The sequence below is a fragment of the Aulostomus chinensis genome, chromosome 1 (genome assembly GCF_037954235.1).
Source record: "Aulostomus chinensis isolate RoL2024-O1b breed Wild chromosome 1, RoL_Achi_v1.0, whole genome shotgun sequence".
NCBI lineage: Eukaryota > Metazoa > Chordata > Actinopteri > Syngnathiformes > Aulostomidae > Aulostomus > Aulostomus chinensis.
Window position 1 is genome coordinate 4,929,788 of NC_141320.1, and position 21,597 is coordinate 4,951,384.

Here is a 21,597-nt window from a genome sequence, read left to right on the forward strand (position 1 = left end):
GTAGTACACATGCAGTACACGCTCAGTACTGGCTCCTACACTTCCTACTACGCTCAGGCAGGGTGCTGTGCTGCTGGGCACCACTCAAACAAATACATGGTTCCTATGGGAGGAATTGGTTGGATTTCCGGTGGATCAGGACCAGGACTGAAGTTGGTCCCTGACCATCCTGGAGGGGCGGCTGTAACACAGGATGAGTTTTCACAGTGAAGGTCTTCTTCTTCTACAGCTGAATTAAAGTGTAAACAGCCGTCTACACACCTTTAACTGTCCTTATAAACTTGTCTTTTAATAAACTTTCTGTCCTCTTTTAAAGTCGTCAGTGCTTTTGTTTCCATGTAGAGGCTCTACTTGATCACCACCCTTGTGTTTGACTATTTGGAGTGGATGTTCTCTACTAGGAGTGCCACGATAGGTCGTGCTAGAGCTGTAAAACTGTTTTGCGATAACTGATAGGTCATTTTTCTAGTCATACAATCAAGGGCACATTTCAATCTCTGAAAAAGCCATTCTTCTCTTCTTGACTGTAGTCATTTATTTTCAACACAAGATGGCGCTCTGAACTATGTAGTGGTCTGCACTCTGACCCGCGTCAGTCACCCCTCCCTTCCTGTTAATTTGTTGACATTTCAGAGCGAGCACATGGAAGATGGACACTAATTCAGACAACATTGACATCGAAGATGCCCCCATTTCTTTTAAATCCCTTGTATGGCACCATTTCGGTTTCCCAGTTGAGAAGAAAAATGGAGAACGAGTTGCAGACAAAACAGGAACGATCTGCAAACTTTGCAAGACGATTTGCCGTACACCCTTTCTAACACGTCCAACATGCAGTCATATGCAGCGCCACCACAGAGAAATTAAATTAGCGCCTGCTACTGCAAACAGAGCATCACTCCCCAAAGGCCAGACGACGCTGACAACCAGATTTGCCCCTCAACTTCCACCATCAAGTCCAAGAGCGATGGCAATTACACGGGATATTGGCTACATGATCGCATATGGTAAGAGACCATTTTCTATTGTGGAAGATCCGTCGGTCAGGCGTTTACTCAGGAGGATGGACCCGAAATACACTGTCCCATCACGTACGCATTTTAGCACTAAAGTAGTCCCTAAAATCTATGAAGAGAGGAAGGCCAGAGTCAAACAGTCCCTTCAAGAGACAGAAAGCATCGCGATTACAACGAACGGCTGGACTTCAAGAAGCACAAAGAGCTACATCACAATCACAGCACACGGTATCAACAACGACTGGGAAATGGAAAATGTGCTCCAAACGCGTCCCATCTCCGAGTCCCACACAGGTAAGTCTGATGCAGTACTGCTGGTTAATGCAGATTATTCTTGTTTTGTGAAAATTGCTTTGTGAAGCACTTTGTTACGTTTTCCTTGACAGATGCTATTTAAATAGTAAACGTACGTATTTACTGATAGGCGTCAACATTGCAGACGTCCTGTGGAAAGCCCTTGCTGAATGGGAACTTCAGAGGGCAAACCATGTGATCGCAATCGTCACTGACAACGCTCGCAATATGGATGTGGCTGTGCGCGAGGCGGGCTTCGAGCTCCACATCAAGTGCTTTGCACATAGCGCCAATCTGGCATCTCAGGCTGGCCTTCGTGTTGGGCCCATCAGCCGTTTACTCGGGAGAGTGAGGCGCGTGAGTACTTTTTCCACAAGAGTCCCCCTGCTGAGGCCGCGTTGGAGTCCAAACAGAAGCAGTTACAGCTGCCATCGCGCAAGCTGATCACGGATGTACCAACTCAGTGGAACTCCAGCCTGGACATGTTGGAAAGATATCTGGAGCAGCAAGCCGCCATCGGAGCAACTCTCACCAGCCCTGAGATCAAACGCAACGCCCGGGACGTCAATACCCTGGACAGAAGAGACTTCTCACTTGCTGAAGACCTGGTGAAACTCCTCAAACCCCTCAAAACTGCTACTGTGGTCATGTGTGACGAGAAGACTCCCACCGTGTCTCTTATTGTGCCACTCAAAAGCATGATCGAACAGGTAGGCCTAATTTAAATGAATACTACCACTGCTTTTTATATTGTTCTTTACCTGTTTTCCCTGTTCTTATTTTTGCTTTGTCTGTTTCAATGCTTTGTGTTCATATTGTAAGTGCTACAACTAAAGCAAATTGTTATTTATTGTTTTTCTAACAGAGCATGGCGCCACACCCAGATGATTCCCCTGCCATAGCTGAAACAAAGAGAGAAATCCTCAACAATATCTCAGAAAGATACAGTGGGGATGTGTATGACCGTCTGCTGGAGTGCACAGCGCTGGACCCCAGGTTTCGGGGTCTACCTCAGCTAAACCACGACCAGCGTGAGGCTGTCTTCCTCAGGATCCAGGAAACAGTAAATCTGGTAGGCCCATGTCTTTCTTCTTTTCATCCTCCACAATTCCTTTGTTGGTTAATCGTGTGTGTGTGTGTGTGTGTGTGTGTGTGTGTGTGTGTGTTTCGAGACAGTTTCAGAGTAAATGTGTGTTGAGGAGGGGGGCTTTGTTGCTTGTCTAAAGGAAGGATCATGCACTGATGCCAGTCTTTCTACTCTTAGACCACAGATGAGGAGACTAATGCCAGGGGAGCAGCTGGTGAAGATCCGCCAGATGAAGGACAGGGGGCTGGGCTGCAACTGGAAGAGCCTGCTTCCAAGAAGACAGCACTTGAAGATCTACTTGGGGACTCATTTTCTGCTGTGCCAGAAGAACTGTTCAGAGAGGGAGTAGAGAGAGAGATTGGCATGTACAGAAGAGAGGCATCCATCCCACTCACCAGTTGCCCCTTGAAGTGGTGGAAAGAGAACTGTTTTCAGTGTCCTTTGCTGTATTTTCTACTGCAGGGGACATCGTTACTGCCCAAAGATCCCAACTGCTGCCAGAAAATGTGGACGTGCTAGTATTCCTCAAGAAGAATGTGGTCCTCCCTCCTGACGAGGCTGGGGCATGTGGCTTGATACCCTTAGCTCTGTGATGAGCTTTAACAAAGCCTACTGATAATAAGTGATCATTGATCATTGATCAGCCTACTGCTAATTGATATGTTGGCATTTTGAGTTTTGGACGTTTCATAGTAACAGTTAATTTATTTTTTGTTGTACTTGTTCAATTTCTGGAAGACACACTATTCAGCTGAGTTTGTAGCAAAATAATTTTACTTTTAAGGAAAGAAGAAACTGATGATGCATGCTTTTAGTTAAGTTTGTGAGCTACTTGTGTCAAGTTTATTCATAATGGTTGGCCAGGCTTGCCTGTTACATAAAGTGTAACTAAATTGAAAAATATGGCAAAAGCACTTTTGTTTAATATTTTGTATCTTTTAAATAAAATATATTCCAAAAAATTACCTTAAAAAAACATTTCTTTAATATCGTATCGTATCGTTATCGTGACCTCCATATCGTGTATCGTACTGTACCGTGAAATTAGTGTATCGTGGCACCCCTATGAGTTACTAAAATGAAATTATACTGCAGAATAAACAACAAATACTGATGAATCTCTGGTGGAAGTAATGACCTGGTTCTCTATGTGTTAGCATTCATGGTACCTGCTAAAAATCCTACACTCGTACTTTAATGCCACTGATCGCTCATGGAAACCCTTAGATGGCAGCTCAACACTGGGAATGGGAAAAGATTTGCTTTCAAAGCAACTTGTGATGTGTTTGAGTTCTGGAGCATCTCAACATTTCAGAAATGAAGGTGGAGATTAGTAGTCAGTATGAAGTACTTTGGGTATTTTTGCAGTAACTCAACATTTGAACATCTTTAAACCTTTATTTTGAAAAACGGGTTCATTCCTTTTTAAAATGTCTGATTGTGTTCCTATGAAGAAATGTATCTTTGAATGTAGCCTCTCATTAAAGGAACAGTTTGGTGTTTGGACAATGACGTGGTCTTTGTCACGATCGCTGTTAGCAGGAACTAGAACTTTGCTGGCTCCCTGCTCCGCCCGTCCAGTCCCACGGGAGGAGGAGGGCGTATGCATGGCCACATGACCGTCTCTGAAACCTCTGATGAATGTTGTTGTAGATGCAATGCTCAGTGGAACCACACTGATGCCTGGAGGTCAGCTCGGGAAAGACTTCAAAACAAAAGCAACCTTTTGTTGTCAGTTATTTCTGGATTCTTCAGGTTCCTGTGGACCAAACAGCAGCTAAGAAGGTAGTGTTGGTGTCTCTGTTCCTCTCCAGAAGCACACAACTGTTGACAGAAAGCTTGGCTTTCCAAGAGAACACACTGACACTGGTGTGGTAGCCCTGAGTGTCATGATTGAGAAAACCTTTGTCTTGGTTTTCAAAGACCTTGGAGGAGAGTTTTAGGCCTTCCTGGTGTTGCTGGACAGGCGTAGCAGGGACCGAGCAAAGCTGTGGTTTCTCATCATGGAGAAAGTCACTGACAACTTGACGCTTGGGCCCAGAGTTCAAATACTGAACCTTTCCTTCAAGTATTTCTACATCAGTTCCTTTTCTCCACATCAAAACCACTATTTTGACAGTCAAACACTTCATCGGACAGTTGTATAAAATAATGGCTGCATTCCTACTTTGCCAGGTTGCCTTGAATGTGGCGTCACTTCATGTTCTGACACTCTGCTGGTTTTTCCACTGTAAAGTGAACATTTTTAACAAGAAATATTTGTTCACAATTCACTGAAATGACTGTTCAATGCCACACATTTACAGACCTTTGTGTTTCATTGAAGGTTCATGTTTGAACATTGAACGTAGTAAAACCTGTACTTTAATGGGAAATCCCTGTAGATGAAATGGAACATTCCAGAACTTCACTTTAACACTACAATTACAGAGCTTCTGTTTAAATGGAGCTGCTGTTCATGGATTTTGATGTACGATGCTGAGTTTTCCAATGTCCAATGATGTTTTTACCATTCCAATCCTCTAAAGTGATGGACTGATACTGTCAATATGCAGAAATTCTCTCTTGTTCAAAGTACAGATTCTGTGTTTATACATTGTTGTAGTTTTTATACTTGGAGAAACCAGAATCTAACAGGAAATCACTGTCGAAAGTTGGCTCAGTTTCATAAAGTCACAACTAAATAGCTTCAATTGACAGTGATTGACCTTAAACTTGGCTATTTTGATGCAATATGCTTGCTTTTCCACTGTCAAATGAACTTTTTTAATGGGAAATTCCTGCTCATAGACTGGTTTGTTTCATAAATGAACCAGTAAGTGCCCTGAACTTAGAGAAGAACCTGAAAGGTCCTTGTTCTTCATGTGTTTTTCCATGATGGGCCTGTTTTCCTGCAGTTGAATGCACATTTATCAACACTAAATGGACTGTAATTTCATCAGTTTGGACTGTGAAAGCTGCTGTGTATTTTTACAGTTTATTCCATGTAATTTTGAGGAACAGTTCATTACTGTAATTTGACGGTACCGTCTGGAAACTCTGCTGCCAGACTTTTTACCGTTTTTTTTACAGTGCAGGCATCGATTCAACCTTCTTCCTCAAGTAAAGTACAGGCACTTCAGTGTACTTGTACATCTTCAGTATTGTCTTTTGTTCCTTTGCAGTGTTTGCTGCTTCAGTTTCATCCATGGTTCAACGTTCACATGGCAGATTAAATCAGAAAATCCAGCCACATGAGACACTTGACAGGGTGTTGATGTGGACTGAAGTGTCAGCAGACCTCTGGTCAGGGCGGCCACCTGCTGGTTTGGTGCCATGAAAAGAGGCCAGGCAGGGTTATGAGTATGATTTATGTATGACACATATAGGAGGACAGAGAGGAGGAGAGAGAAGCCCAGTGCACCATGGGAGATCCCCCAGCAGCCTAAGCCTATAGCAGCATATCTAAGGGCCAGCCTAAGCAGCCCAACTATAAGCCTGATCAAAAAGGAAGGTCTTTCGTCTGCTCTTATAGGTCAAGAGGGTGTCTGCATCCTGGACTGAAACTGGGAGACGGCTCCACAGGAGGGGAGCCTGATAGCTGAAGGCTCTGGCTCCCAGTCTACTTTTAGAACTCTAGGAACCACCAGTAACCCTGCATCCTGGGAGCAAAGGGTTCTAGCTGGATAATAGGGGACTAGGAGCTCTGTCAGGTAGGAAGGAGCCTGACTGTTGAGGACTTTGATGGTAGAAGGAGAATTTTGAATTCTATTCTGAGTGTGATAGGGAGCCATGCAGAGAAGCCAGTACAGGAGAGACATGGTCTCTTCTACTAGTTCTAGTCAGGCAGCAGTGTTCTGGACCAGCTGGAGAGTCTTTAGGGACCTCCTGGTGGAGCCTGATAGGAGGGAATTGCAGTAATCCAGCCTGGAAGTGACAAAGGCATGGACTAGTTTTTCTGCATCTTTTTGAGACAGGATGTGTCTGATCTCAGCAATGTTTCACAAATGAAAGAAAGCAGTCCTTGAAATTTGCTGAATGTGGGCATGAAAGGACAGATCCTGATCAAAGAGACCTCCTCGGTTCCTTAGGGTGGTGCTGGGGGCCAAGGTGATACCTTCCAGGGTACCTGTCTCATTAGATAAACTTGTAAAGTGTCATGAGATAACGTCTGTTGGGATTTGGCACGAAATAAATAAAATTGACTTGACTTGACTTTGAAGTTAGAATTAAATTTAAATTAGAAAAATCTTCCCTCTTCAAACCTGTCACTCAGTGTTGTAAACTGTTTCAAACAAATTCTACTGTTCAACAGTTCAAGTGTTTCTAATGAAGCTGAATGTGCTCTCTGCTACTTTCCTCAATTGGGTTTCTTTCATGTCCTCCTGACATCAAAGACAGAATTCTAGCTACTGTCAAAGCCCTGATGACATCATCAGGAATTCTGACCTGTCCAGGGTTCACCCTGAACCCACGCCTCCTCAGAGACTGGAGATCTGCTGACCCTGCCTCTTGCCCAATGTCACCTGGGATCGCCCCCCCCCTCCATGACCCTTAAAGGATAAGAATAGAAAGTGGATGGAGGGATGGACTCAACACTGAAATCAGCTGATCTGATCCACATTCTAATGTTTCCTGTCCCTCTTTAGGAGTCAGTGAGAATAGTAGTGTATATAATAATGTATATCCAACCTTGTAGTATCTTTCCAAAGCTTTTAGTACTTCTTCTAGTTTCTACTTGTAGTTTTAGTGTCTGGATCTTTTCTTTTGATGTCCTGCTGTCTGCTCTTTGCTTTTGGAGCTTCCTTCAACAACTACCAGGCCTCCTGGGTACTGTAGGAAACATGGTCAAGTTCTTCTGACTTCTCCAGGAACGTCCTGCTCACATTGGTCTGTCTTCATTTTGACTCCTCCCACTGCCACAATGACCAGCCTTTATACTCTTGGGGACTGGGGCCCTGGTTGCTGCAGGCCTCAACACCAGCCTGTGGTTGTGAGCAGGGCAGAACAGAACTGACAGTATCTCCCATGCAGGACCTGGGTCAGCACCTGGTGCCAGCTGGGGCACCGCTTGAACCTGGACCCCTGGAAGATCTTCTCCAGGAACTCGCCTTTTTCAATCGAAACAGCGTGAAACGTCAAGTAAAGAAATAGAATTATTTAATTCACAATGAAGCCTCTGTCAAAAAACAAAGGAACAACTGACTACCTCCCCATGACTTCACCCTGATAACCAGGAGGTAACCTGGTAGTCAGAGCAGCAATGCTCAGGTCTGTGGACTCAGAGGAGGGTTCTTCTTTTGGTCACAGGTTTGAAGACCTCAGTGGAAGAGAGAGGAGAGGCTGTGAGAGACCTGCCACACCTCTCCAGTGACCTGGGACATGATGACAGTGGTGGGATTTGAACCCACGCCTCCTCAGAGACTGGAGCTTAAATCCAGCGCCTTAGACCGCTCGGCCACACTACCTCACTGAGCTAGTCAGTGAGTTGGTCTGCTAAAGGCATGTTGAAGAGGAAGTAACATCATGATATCAAACTTATTCTGAAGGGGGACCCCTTCCCTCCCACGGTCACAGGAAGTGACAACAGCGCCGCTAGAAGCAGGAAAGAAATGGTAAAAGGACTCAGTTTGTACAGAGCCTTTCTACCTCAGCAGCACTCAAGGAGCTGAACAATGTCCTCTCATTCACACACACTCACACACTGATGCTGAAGGCTGCCATGCAAGGAGCCAACCTACTCATCAGAAGTATTTAGGAGTTCAGTATCTTACTCAAGGACACTTTGACATGGTCACTGGAGAAAGTGAGGATCAAACCAGCCACCCTTTGGTTGCCAGACGGCCACGCTACTCCTGAGTCATGTGACCTGGATAAGATGGTGAACTACAGCTGATCGCCATGCTAGCAAACCCCTTTTGTTTGGTTTGGTTGTTGTTTAGTGACTGTGGATGAATACACAGAAGAAGTTGAGCATAAATTTGTGTTCCCTGTTCACTTGAATATATGCAGGAGTGTGAGGTGGAAATAATAGTTGGAGGAGAATGAGAGTTCAGTCTCAGCGCTATGACCTGTGCTGACACTAAAACATGTCAGCCCACAGAACAAAGATGGCAGTCCTCTGGGAAAGCAGGTACACCACACATACATGAAGAAACCCTACAGGAAACAAATATGTTGCCAGAGACTTTTACTCTGTTTTTGTTGTTTACCCAAGAACAGGATTGGAGGGAGACTGATGGTCGCTGTTTGGGTTTTTGGAAAACAAGGAGGCTGTGGCTTCAAGCTGGATTCTCAGAGACTATTTCCCCAACCTCTACATTGGCATCTACACTGTCATCCAGTCATGTGACTGAAGTCATCCAGTCACGTGACTGAAGTCATCCATTCATGTCAGTGATGTCACTTGGCAGGACTCTCATTGCCGTCTCATTCCAGAAAAGAATCCAGACTCCACCTGTGGCTCCATGATAACTGAGGGACCTCTGGTTGGAGGCTGGACGATGATGTTTGGACTGGAAGGAAAACTCCTTGTCCAAATTCCATTGTGTTCAAGTTTAAAGTCCCACAATCAGAAGTAGCTGAATCTGACAGGTGGAGGTTTGGAACTACAAGATGGTGATGTTTTCTTGACTTGATGCTCTGACTGTCAGGGTGGATGTCAGCTTCTTCTGCTGCTGCATCTGAGTGGCTATGATTGGAGCTTTTACCCTCCAAGGTTGTTTGGTTCCAGGGGACATTTTAAAATTCCAGTCCCCAACCTGGGCTGTTCTGAAACTCTTCTCCTGAATCACTCCTGAGCTGCAGCAAGAACAAATACCAGTGCCAACCAGATCAACTTCATGGCTGCTAACAGCCTCAGACACTTGATTTCCATCAATCTGGAGCCAAGAAGGCCCTCACCTGTGGTTCTCCTCCAGGAGGGTCCAGGTTCTGCCATTGGGGCTCCTGGTGCCACTGCCAGAGAGCCTCAGCTGCACACTGCAACATTTCAACAGGAGATTGACATTCCTTCAAATGTCCTGACATCTGATTCCAATGGTTCTGTTCCATATTTATATTTTAAAATCAATCACACAATGAAAGCTGCCTCAGCTGGTTTAAGAGAGAGAACAAGCTAAGAGATCTGAAACCAGTAAAATATGCTTTTCTGTGTGCAAACTAGTGAGGGGCATGGAAGGATATTTTACCACCAATACAGAACCCAGACTTTAGTCATGTGATGAGATGGCGACTCTGATTATGAAGTTAATGGACAAAATGTGAATTGAAAGAAAACACATTTCTTCAGCAGACTTTGATCCAACATTGAATTTAGAGTTTGGTGGCTGCTCCATGTTGGAGGAAACCAGGCGATGTTGGGACGTCACAGGGAAGCTCCTTTGCTGCCAGTTCAACCACTCACTCCCATCAGTGGAGAGCAGCTTCAACTGGGTTTGGATTGTACCATTGTGGATGCATAGGAATGTGGAGAAAATGTCCTTTGTCAGAAGTGGGATTCGAACCCACGTCTCCAAGAGAGACTGCGACCTGAACGCAGCGCCTTAGACCGCTCGGCCATCCTGACAGACACTGACAGTTGCAGACTTCAATATCAAATGAATTCATTCACTGACAAAGTAGAATTTTTTTCCACAGGAGCTACTGGCTCCTTAGTTGTTACATTTATTGTTCACAATAAACACACAGTCTGAGTTCATGGCAGTAAGAAATGAACCAGAACGTTAGAACCACATAACATCTGTTGATCAGTTTGTTACATGGGACACATTCCAGACAGGAAGGTCCTTCTGAGACTTGAACTCTGATCACTGGATCCAGAGTCCAGAGGGCTCACCCTTCCACCATGGAACCAAACACAAGGAGGACGTTCCTCTAAATACCACTTGACATCACCTGCAATCAACCTGTTGATATTTGGAGGTTCATCTTGCTCTTGTTCCAGACTACATTGGCAAAAGAATCATGAACCACAAGGAAATCATGGAACTCCAGATTTATTCAGGACTTTCTAACTCCATCGTATGACCTGGGAGCAAAGACTGGCCAGGCCTTCCTTAATTTATCAGTTAATTACGGCTTCAACAAACATGCCACTTAATTAAGTTACCAGAATTTCTCTCATTGAAAAACCCACCAGCCTGATTTCTTGACATGACATGAAAAATTCTCCAAGAACCCACAGTTGGGTGGAAAGATACCAGGTTAACCAGGAGTCCTGTTCCTGAACCATGGATGGAACAAAGTCCACTGGAAAACTCAGCAGTTCCTGAGTGCCAGATCCATCCGGGAGCTTGGGTCTCCACTTGACTGTGGTGATCCATGAGATCAAGGAGGACAGAGGGAAGAAGGATCCTGTTGGAGATCTCCTACCTTCTTCCTCCACTTCACTACTACTTGGATGTCAGGAAAATGAGGTACTTTACTCAAATGAGGTATTAGGAGTTTCCTGTTTGACAAGAAGGAAGTCAGAGGTTCATACCTCACTTGGTGGTGGTGCCCTCAACCTGCTGAGAGCATCACTTAGTTCTCTACAGAGAAACATGGCAGCTCTGCTGAAGGCTGCAGGAAACCTGCTGGAACTGAGACTTGGACTCAGGTCACTGGATTCAAAGTCCAGGGTGCCAACAGGTCCACCAGGGCATCTGTGCTTTACTTACCGTGTAAAAAGGACCACAGTGGTCGTCTGGTTTTAATTTAACAAACAAATACGGTTGAAAACTTTGAGACAGTGACACAGGGCTCTTATTTGAAGGGCCATGGGATGGGAAATATCCCAGACCTCTGAGATCAGAGCGCTCACTTTGATCTCAGGGTCCTGACTTTGGGGGTTCTTCCTTTGGTCTTCAAATACTTGTGGTTTTTATTGGCAGAACTTTCAACTTGCATGCAAAAAGAGAATCACAGTCAATGTAAACCCAGCAGACAGTGTTTATTTCTAATAAATCAGACAATCGCACAAATGAGAATGAAAGGAAAAAACAATAAAATGTTTTAAAATCCTTCTCCACTCTAAAGCTTTTTAAAGTTCATTTGAAGGTTCAAAGGTGGAGGTGAGGAGGTCACCCTGATCCTCCCTGTCGTCACTGCCAGGATTCTTTCTTCTGGTGCTGTGGTTCTTCTGATGAAGGGGGCGTGATGTTTGCTGTCTCAGGCTCCACCAAATGTCCTCTTTAGGACGCCACAATGTGGCCTCTTCACTGCTCCATCTTCCCTGCATCGGAGACACCAGGGTTCCTCCTGGTGCCGACCCCATCGTCCTTCTACCCAATGGTGCGGCCATGGATCCTCAGAAGAGGCTGGGATCCTTCTTCTCATCAGAGCCACAGTTTTTCCTGGAGGGAACAACAGGAGCTTTGTTGTAATGTTTTGCTCGGTGTTTCCTGCTCAGAGCGTCAGGATCTGTGACGCCATCTTGTGGTAGGGGGTCATCATCTTGTTGTGTGGTAGTGGATTCATTGATCTGCTGTTTCAACACATTCAAGTTCATTATCCTACGAGTCAAAGTACATTTGGTGTGGAGTTTTAGTTTCTGGCCTCAATCATAACGTGTGCCTTTCTTCTTCATGAACATTTCTCAGCTTTGTAAGTTTATTCTAGTTTTTCTTCCTCACTTTTCTATTCCATTGTTGTTGAAGATTCTACTGCAGGTTGGAGTTCCCTGTTGACTGAAGCAGAAACAGGAACAACAAGCTGGAGGCTGTCAGAGCTCCAAGTTGGGGGCTGATATTAAAGTAGGAGATGAACACATCCAGGTTAGCATCCCTCTCAGAAGCTGCTACTTTAGCTCTTCAGAGTACAGCAGCCTAGCATAGCTTCATCTGGCCAGTTAGTGGCCCACTTTGATGTCTGGGATATCAGGTTCAAGGTTCTTCACAGCTCTGAATGAAGGCTTTCTAAAGTGTTAACCAGTACTCCAGTTGTAAAAAACAATCAGGGGGATGGTAGATTTTGATGTTTAGGAACAGATCATTTGTGCTGATGACAGCGCATCAGGTGAGAGACCAACAGTGTACCCTTACTCCTCTCAAACAACATGCATGCTATGGATATTACCTGTCTGCTACTCCCGTCATTGATCTTGACCAAGCCCCCAGGGTGACACTGCTAACACTGCTCCTACATAGTTAGAGTCAAATGCAGAGGACATTTTCCCACCGGGTGCAAGTGCAACTTCATACTCATGCTACCTATAAATCTGGGAATTCTTCTATATTTTGAAAAAAAACATTCTCAAGTCAAGTCCATTTTAATGAAAGTGCAAGAGCAAAAGAATGAAACAAATGTACTGTGGCAGGATAGCGCTACACTCCCCACCGTGAGGGGCAGTGTGGCAGACGATAGTGAGTGGTCACCTAGAAATAGACCTGGTCCGACCCTTCTCCGTCCTTTCCACTTCCTCTCCCTCCTTTACGGAGCCGACAGCCGTGCGTGGTGGCGTCTCGCTGGTAAGCAGATCGGTTACAAACAAAGGTACCTCAAAATAATGCTACAGTGATGTCGGAAGAATTGCTAATGAACTCAAAATGATGCTAACAGTAATGGAGGAAGAGTTGCTACGAACCTCAAAATAATGCTACAGTGATGTCGGAAGAATTCCTAATGATCTCAAAATGATGCGACAGTGATGTCATAAGAATTGCTAATGAACTCAAAATTATGCTAACAGTAATGTAGTGATAGTTGCTAATAAACTCAGTGATGCTAACAGTAATGTAGTAAGAGTTGCTACAAACCACAAAATAATGCTACAGTGATGTCGGAACAATTGCTAATGAACTCAAAATGATGCTAACAGTAATGGAGTGAAAGTTTCGAATAACCTCAAAGTAATGCTGAAAGTGATGTAGTAAGAGTTGCTTCGAACCTCAAAATAATGCGACAGTGATGTTGGAAACATTGCCAATGATCACAAAATGATGCGACAGTGATGGAGTGATAGATGCTATAAATTCAGTGATGCTTTCAGTAATGAAGTGAAAGATTAGAACAACCTCAAAGTGATGCTGACAGTCATGTACTAAGAGTTGCTACTAACCTCAAAACAATGCAACAGTAATGTAGTAAGAGTTGCTACGAACCTCCAAATAATGCGAAAGTGATGTCGGAAGAATTGCTAATGATCTCAAAATGATGTGACAGTGATGTCGTAAGAATTACTAATGAACACAAAATAATGCTAAAAGTAATGTAGTGATAGTTGCTAATAAACTCAGTGAGGCTTACAGTAATGTAGTAAGTGTTTCGAACAATTTCAAATGATGCTGACAGTCATGTAGTAAGAGTTGCTACTACCCTCAAAATAATGCTACAGTGATGTCGTAAGAATTGCTTATGAACTCAAAATGATACTAACAGTAATGTAGTGATAGTTGCTAATGATCTCAAAGTGATGCTGACAGTAATGTATTAAGTGTTTCGAACAACCTCAAAGTGATGCTAACAGTCGTGTAGTAAGAGTTGCTACTTACCACAAAATAATACTACTGTGATGTCGGAAGAATTGCTAATGAACTCAAAATGATGCTAACAGTAATGGAGTGAAAGTTTCGAATAACCTCAAAGTGATGCTGACAGTCATGTACTAAGAGTTGCTACGAACCTCAAAATAATGCGACAGTGATGTCGGAAGAATTGCGAATGAACTCAAGATGATGCTAACAGTAATGTAGTGATAGTTGCGAAGAAACTCAGTGATGCTGACAGTAATGTAGTACGAGTTGCTACGAACCTTAAAATAATGCAACAATAATGTAGGAAGAGTTGCCACCAAACTCGATATAATGCGACAGTAATATAGTAAAAGTTGCTACAAACCTTAAAATATTGAGACAGTGATGTCGGAAGAATTGCAAATGAACTTAAAATGATGCTAACAGTAATGTAGTGATAGTTGCTAATCAACTCAGTGATGCTTCCAGTAATGTAGTAAGTGTTCCGAATAACCTCAAAGTGATGCTGACAGTCATGTAGTAAGAGTTGCAACGAACCTCAAAATAATGCAAGAGTGATGTCAGAAGAATTGCTAAAGATCTCAAAATGACGCGACACTGATGTCAGAAGAATTGGTAATGATATCAAAATGATGCTAACAGTAACGTAGTGATAGATGCTAAAAAACTCAGTGATGCTTACAGTAATGTGGTAAGAGTTGCTACGAACCTCAATATAATGCGACAGTGATGTCAGAAGAATTGCTAAAGATCTCAAAATGATGCGACACTGATGTCAGAAGAATTGGTAATGATCTCAAAATGATGCTAACAGTAACGTAGTGATAGATGCTAATAAACTCAGTGATGCTGACAGTAATGTAGCAAGAGTTGCTTTGAACCTCAAAATAATGCGACAGTGATGTCAGAAGAATTGGTAATGATCTCAAACTCATGGGACAGTGATGTCGTAAGAATTGCTAATGAACTCAACATGATGCTAACAGTAATGTAGTAAGTGTTTCGAACAACCTCAAAGTGATGCTGACAGTCATGTACTAAGAGTTGCTACGAACCTCAAAATAATGCGACAGTAATGTAGTAAAAGTTGCTACGAACCTCAAAATATTGCGACAGTGATGTCGGAAGAATTGCGAATGAACTCAAGATGATGCTAACAGTAATGTAGTGATAGTTGCGAAGAAACTCAGTGATGCTGACAGTAATGTAGTAAGAGTTGCTACGAACCTTGAAATAATGCAACAATAATGTAGTAAGAGTTGCTACGAACCTCAAAATAGAGCGACAGTGATGTCGGAGGAATTGCTAATGAACTCAAAATGATGCTAACAGAAATGTAGTGATAGTTGCTAATCAAGTCAGTGATGCTTACAGTAATGTAGTAAGTGTTTCGAAAAACCTCAAAGTGATGCTGAAAGTCATGTCGTAAGAGTTTCTACGAACCTCAAAATAATGCGACAGTGATGTCAGAAGAATTGCTAAAGATCTCAAAATGATGCGACAGTGATGTCAGAAGAATTGGTAATGATCTCAAACTGATGGGACAGTGATGTCGTAAGAATTGCTAATGAACTCAACATGATGCTAACAGTAATGTAGTGATAGTTGCTAATCAACTCAGTGATGCTTACAGTAATGTAGTAAGTGTTTCGAATAACCTCAAAGTGATGCTGACAGTCATGTACTAAGAGTTGCTACGAACCTCAAAATAATGCGACAGTAATGTAGTAAAAGTTGCTACGAACCTCAAAATATTGCGACAGTGATGTCGGAAGAATTGCGAATGAACTCAAGATGATGCTAACAGTAATGTAGTGATAGTTGCGAAGAAACTCAGTGATGCTGACAGTAATGTAGTAAGAGTTGCTACGAACCTTAAAATAATGCAACAATAATAGAGTAAGAGTTGCCACGAAACTCAATATAATGCAACAGTGAGGTCAGAAGAATTGCTAAAGATCTCAAAATGATGCGACAGTGATGTCAGAAGAATTGGTCATGATCTCAAAATGATGGTAAAAGTAATGGAGTGAACGTTTCGAATAACCTCAAAGTGATGCTGACAGTCATGGAGTAAGAGTTGCTGCGAACCTCAAAATATTGCGACAGTGATGTCGGAAGAATTGCTAATGAACTCAAAATGATGCTAACAGTAATGTAGTGATAGTTGCTAATCAAGTCAGTGATGCTTCCAGTAATGCAGTAAGTGTTTCGAACAACCTCAAAGTGATGCTAACACTCATGTAGTAAGAGTTGCTACGAACCTCAAAATAATGCGACCGTGATGTCAGAAGAATTGGTAATGATCTCAAAATGATGCTAACAGTAACGTAGTGATACATGCTAATAAACTCAGTGATGCTTACAGTAATGCAGTAACTGTTTCGAACAACCTCAAAGTGATGATGACAGTCATGTAGAAAGAGTTGCTTTGAACCTCAAAATAATGCGACAGTGATGTCAGAAGAATTGGAAATGATCTCAAACTGATGGGACAGTGATGTCGTAAGAATTGCTAATGAACTCAACATGATGCTAACAGTAATGTAGGAAGTGTTTCGAAAAACCTCCAAGTGATGCTGACAGTCATGTACGAAGAGTTGCTACGAACCTCAAAATAATGCGACAGTGATGTCAGAAGAATTGCTAATGATCTGAAAATAACTCGACAGTGATGTCGGAAGAATTGCTAATGATCTGAAAATGATGCGACAGTGATGTAGTAAGAATTGCTAATGAACTCAAAATGATGCTAACAGTAATGGAGTGAAACTTTCGAATAACCTCAAAGTGATGCTTAGAGTCATGTAGTAAGTGTTGCTACAAACCTCAAAATAATGCGAAAGTAATGTAGTAACAGTTGCTACGAACCTCAAAATATTGCGACAGTGATGTCGGAAGAACTGCAAATGAACTCAATATGATGCTAATAGTAATGTAGTGATAGTTGCTAAGAAACTCAGTGATGCGTACAGTAATGTAGTAAGAGTTTCGAACAACCTCAAAGTGATGCTGACAGTCATTTAGTAAGAGTTGCTACAAACCTCAAAATAATGCGACAGTGATGTCAGACGAATTGCTAATGAACTCAAAATGATGCTAACAGTAATGGAGTGAAAGTTTCGAATAACCTCAAAGTGATGCTGACAGTCATGTACTAAGAGTTGCTACGTACCTCAAAATAATGCGACAGTGATGTCGGAAGAATTGCGAATGAACTCAAGATGATGCTAATAGTAATGTAGTGATAGTTGCTAAGAAACTCAGTGATGCGTACAGTAATGTAGTAAGAGTTTCGAACAACCTCAAAGTGATGCTGACAGTCATTTAGTAAGAGTTGCTACAAACCTCAAAATAATGCGACAGTGATGTCAGACGAATTGCGAATGAACTCAAAATGATGCTAACAGTAATGGAGTGAAAGTTTCGAATAACCTCAAAGTGATGCTGACAGTCATGTACTAAGAGTTGCTACGAACCTCAAAATAATGCGACAGTGATGTCGGAAGAATTGCGAATGAACTCAAGATGATGCTAACAGTAATGTAGTGATAGTTGCGAAGAAACTCAGTGATGCTGACAGTAATGTAGTACGAGTTGCTACGAACCTTAAAATAATGCAACAATAATGTAGTAAGAGTTGCCACCAAACTCGATATAATGCGACAGTAATATAGTAAAAGTTGCTACAAACCTTAAAATATTGAGACAGTGATGTCGGAAGAATTGCAAATGAACTTAAAATGATGCTAACAGTAATGTAGTGATAGTTGCTAATCAACTCAGTGATGCTTCCAGTAATGTAGTAAGTGTTCCGAATAACCTCAAAGTGATGCTGACAGTCATGTAGTAAGAGTTGCTACGAACCTCAAAATAATGCGAGAGTGATGTCAGAAGAATTGCTAAAGATCTCAAAATGATGCGACACTGATGTCAGAAGAATTGGTAATGATATCAAAATGATGCTAACAGTAACGTAGTGATAGATGCTAAAAAACTCAGTGGTGCTTACAGTAATGTGGTAAGAGTTGCTACGAACCTCAATATAATGCGACAGTGATGTCAGAAGAATTGCTAAAGATCTCAAAATGATGCGACACTGATGTCAGAAGAATTGGTAATGATCTCAAAATGATGCTAACAGTAACGTAGTGATAGATGCTAATAAACTCAGTGATGCTTACAGTAATGTAGCAAGAGTTGCTTTGAACCTCAAAATAATGCGACAGTGATGTCAGAAGAATTGGTAATGATCTCAAACTCATGGGACAGTGATGTCGTAAGAATTGCTAATGAACTCAACATGATGCTAACAGTAATGTAGTAAGTGTTTCGAACAACCTCAAAGTGATGCTGACAGTCATGTACTAAGAGTTGCTACGAACCTCAAAATAATGCGACAGTAATGTAGTAAAAGTTGCTACGAACCTCAAAATATTGCGACAGTGATGTCGGAAGAATTGCGAATGAACTCAAGATGATGCTAACAGTAATGTAGTGATAGTTGCGAAGAAACTCAGTGATGCTGACAGTAATGTAGTAAGAGTTGCTACGAACCTTGAAATAATGCAACAATAATGTAGTAAGAGTTGCTACGAACCTCAAAATAATGTGACAGTGATGTCAGAAGAATTGCTAATGATCTCAAAATGATGCGACAGTGATGTCGGAAGAATCGCTAAAGATCTCAAAATGATGCGACAGTGATGTCGTAAGAATTGCTTATGAACTCAAAATGATACTAACAGTAATGTAGTGATATTTGCTAATGATCTCAAAGTGATGCTGACAGCAATGTATTAAGTGTTTCGAACAACCTCAAAGTGATGCTAACAGTCGTGTAGTAAGAGTTGCTACTTACCACAAAATAATACTACAGTGATGTCGGAAGAATTGCTAATGAACTCAAAATGATGCTAACAGTAATGGAGTGAAAGTTTCGAATAACCTCAAAGTGAGGCTGACAGTCATTTAGTAAGAGTTGCTACAAACCTCAAAATAATGCGACAGTGATGTCAGACGAATTGCTAATGAACTCTAAATGATGCTAACAGTAATGGAGTGAAAGTTTCGAATAACCTCAAAGTGATGCTGACAGTAATGTAGTACGAGTTGCTACGAACCTTAAAATAATGCAACAATAATGTAGTAAGAGTTGCCACCAAACTCGATATAATGCGACAGTAATATAGTAAAAGTTGCTACAAACCTTAAAATATTGAGACAGTGATGTCGGAAGAATTGCAAATGAACTTAAAATGATGCTAACAGTAATGTAGTGATAGTTGCTAATCAACTCAGTGATGCTTCCAGTAATGTAGTAAGTGTTCCGAATAACCTCAAAGTGATGCTGACAGTCATGTAGTAAGAGTTGCTACGAACCTCAAAATAATGCGAGAGTGATGTCAGAAGAATTGCTAAAGATCTCAAAATGATGCGACACTGATGTCAGAAGAATTGGTAATGATATCAAAATGATGCTAACAGTAACGTAGTGATAGATGCTAAAAAACTCAGTGATGCTTACAGTAATGTGGTAAGAGTTGCTACGAACCTCAATATAATGCGACAGTGATGTCAGAAGAATTGCTAAAGATCTCAAAATGATGCGACACTGATGTCAGAAGAATTGGTAATGATCTCAAAATGATGCTAACAGTAACGTAGTGATAGATGCTAATAAACTCAGTGATGCTTACAGTAATGTAGCAAGAGTTGCTTTGAACCTCAAAATAATGCGACAGTGATGTCAGAAGAATTGGTAATGATCTCAAACTCATGGGACAGTGATGTCGTAAGAATTGCTAATGAACTCAACATGATGCTAACAGTAATGTAGTGATAGTTGCGAAGAAACTCAGTGATGCTGACAGTAATGTAGTAAGAGTTGCTACGAACCTTGAAATAATGCAACAATAATGTAGTAAGAGTTGCTACGAACCTCAAAATAGAGCGACAGTGATGTCGGAGGAATTGCTAATGAACTCAAAATGATGCTAACAGAAATGTAGTGATAGTTGCTAATCAAGTCAGTGATGCTTACAGTAATGTAGTAAGTGTTTCGAAAAACCTCAAAGTGATGCTGAAAGTCATGTCGTAAGAGTTTCTACGAACCTCAAAATAATGCGACAGTGATGTCAGAAGAATTGCTAAAGATCTCAAAATGATGCGACAGTGATGTCAGAAGAATTGGTAATGATCTCAAACTGATGGGACAGTGATGTCATAAGAATTGCTAATGAACTCAACATGATGCTAACAGTAATGTAGTGATAGTTGCTAATCAACTCAGTGATGCTTACAGTAATGTAGTAAGTGTTTCGAATAACCTCAAAGTGATGCTGACAGTCATGTACTAAGAGTTGCTACGAACCTCAAAATAATGCGACAGTAATGTAGTAAAAGTTGCTACGAACCTCAAAATATTGCGAAAGTGATGTCGGAAGAATTGCGAATGAACTCAAGATGATGCTAACAGTAATGTAGTGATAGTTGCGAAGAAACTCAGTGATGCTGACAGTAATGTAGTAAGAGTTGCTACGAACCTTAAAATAATGCAACAATAATAGAGTAAGAGTTGCCACGAAACTCAATATAATGCAACAGTGAGGTCAGAAGAATTGCTAAAGATCTCAAAATGATGCGACAGTGATGTCAGAAGAATTGGTCATGATCTCAAAATGATGGTAAAAGTAATGGAGTGAACGTTTCGAATAACCTCAAAGTGATGCTGACAGTCATGTAGTAAGAGTTGCTGCGAACCTCAAAATATTGCGACAGTGATGTCGGAAGAATTGCTAATGAACTCAAAATGATGCTAACAGTAATGTAGTGATAGTTGCTAATCAAGTCAGTGATGCTTCCAGTAATGTAGTAAGTGTTTCGAACAACCTCAAAGTGATGCTAACACTCATGTAGTAAGAGTTGCTACGAACCTCAAAATAATGCGACCGTGATGTCAGAAGAATTGGTAATGATCTCAAAATGATGCTAACAGTAACGTAGTGATACATGCTAATAAACTCAGTGATGCTTACAGTAATGCAGTAACTGTTTCGAACAACCTCAAAGTGATGATGACAGTCATGTAGAAAGAGTTGCTTTGAACCTCAAAATAATGCGACAGTGATGTCAGAAGAATTGGAAATGATCTCAAACTGATGGGACAGTGATGTCGTAAGAATTGCTAATGAACTCAACATGATGCTAACAGTAATGTAGTAAGTGTTTCGAAAAACCTCCAAGTGATGCTGACAGTCATGTACGAAGAGTTGCTACGAACCTCAAAATAATGCGACAGTGATGTCAGAAGAATTGCTAATGATCTGAAAATAATTCGACAGTGATGTCGGAAGAATTGCTAATGATCTGAAAATGATGCGACAGTGATGTAGTAAGAATTGCTAATGAACTCAAAATGATGCTAAAAGTAATGGAGTGAAACTTTCGAATAACCTCAAAGTGATGCTTAGAGTCATGTAGTAAGTGTTGCTACAAACCTCAAAATGATGCTGACAGTAATGTAGTAACAGCTGCTACGAACCTCAAAACAATGCGACAGTGATGTCGGAAGAATTGCTAATGAACTCAAAATGATGCGACAGTAATGTAGTGAAAGTTTCGAACAACTTAAAAGTGATGCTGACAGTCATGTGGTTAGAGTTGCGAGTAACCTAAAAATGATGCTGACAGTAATGTAGTCAGAGTTTCTAATGACCTCAAAATAATGCTACACTGATGTCGTAAGAATTGCTAATGATATCAAAAT

General features: G+C 41.7%; 1 protein-coding gene and 2 non-coding genes across 3 annotated transcripts; 1 reads left to right on the forward strand and 2 right to left on the reverse strand.

Annotated features, from left to right (window-relative positions):
* The first annotated feature begins 967 nt into the window (after positions 1-967).
* LOC147270103 (E3 SUMO-protein ligase ZBED1-like) lies at positions 968-2,746 on the forward strand. Its single transcript, XM_086204997.1, has 5 exons — positions 968-1,310; positions 1,441-1,658; positions 1,775-2,020; positions 2,176-2,382; positions 2,582-2,746. The coding sequence occupies exons 1-5, from the start codon at positions 968-970 to the stop codon at positions 2,744-2,746; spliced, it is 1,179 nt and encodes a 392-aa protein (XP_086061123.1).
* A 5,016-nt stretch (positions 2,747-7,762) lies between these two features.
* Positions 7,763-7,844, reverse strand: trnal-uaa (transfer RNA leucine (anticodon UAA)). Its single transcript has one exon. It is a non-coding gene; the product is annotated as a tRNA-Leu (tRNA).
* Positions 7,845-9,860: 2,016 nt separating this feature from the next.
* trnal-cag (transfer RNA leucine (anticodon CAG)) lies at positions 9,861-9,943 on the reverse strand. The gene has a single exon. It is a non-coding gene; the product is annotated as a tRNA-Leu (tRNA).
* Positions 9,944-21,597: the final 11,654 nt, after the last annotated feature.

Excerpts from the sequence above, each read along its gene's own strand:
- LOC147270103 (XM_086204997.1), top strand. The coding sequence starts at position 968 with ATGGCAATTACACGGGATATTGGCTACATGATCGCATATGGTAAGAGA. Across the intron at positions 1,311-1,440 it reads CATCTCCGAGTCCCACACAG|GCGTCAACATTGCAGACGTC; the intron begins GTAAGTCTGATG and ends ATTTACTGATAG. Across the intron at positions 1,659-1,774 it reads TCAGCCGTTTACTCGGGAGA|TGGAACTCCAGCCTGGACAT; the intron begins GTGAGGCGCGTG and ends GTACCAACTCAG.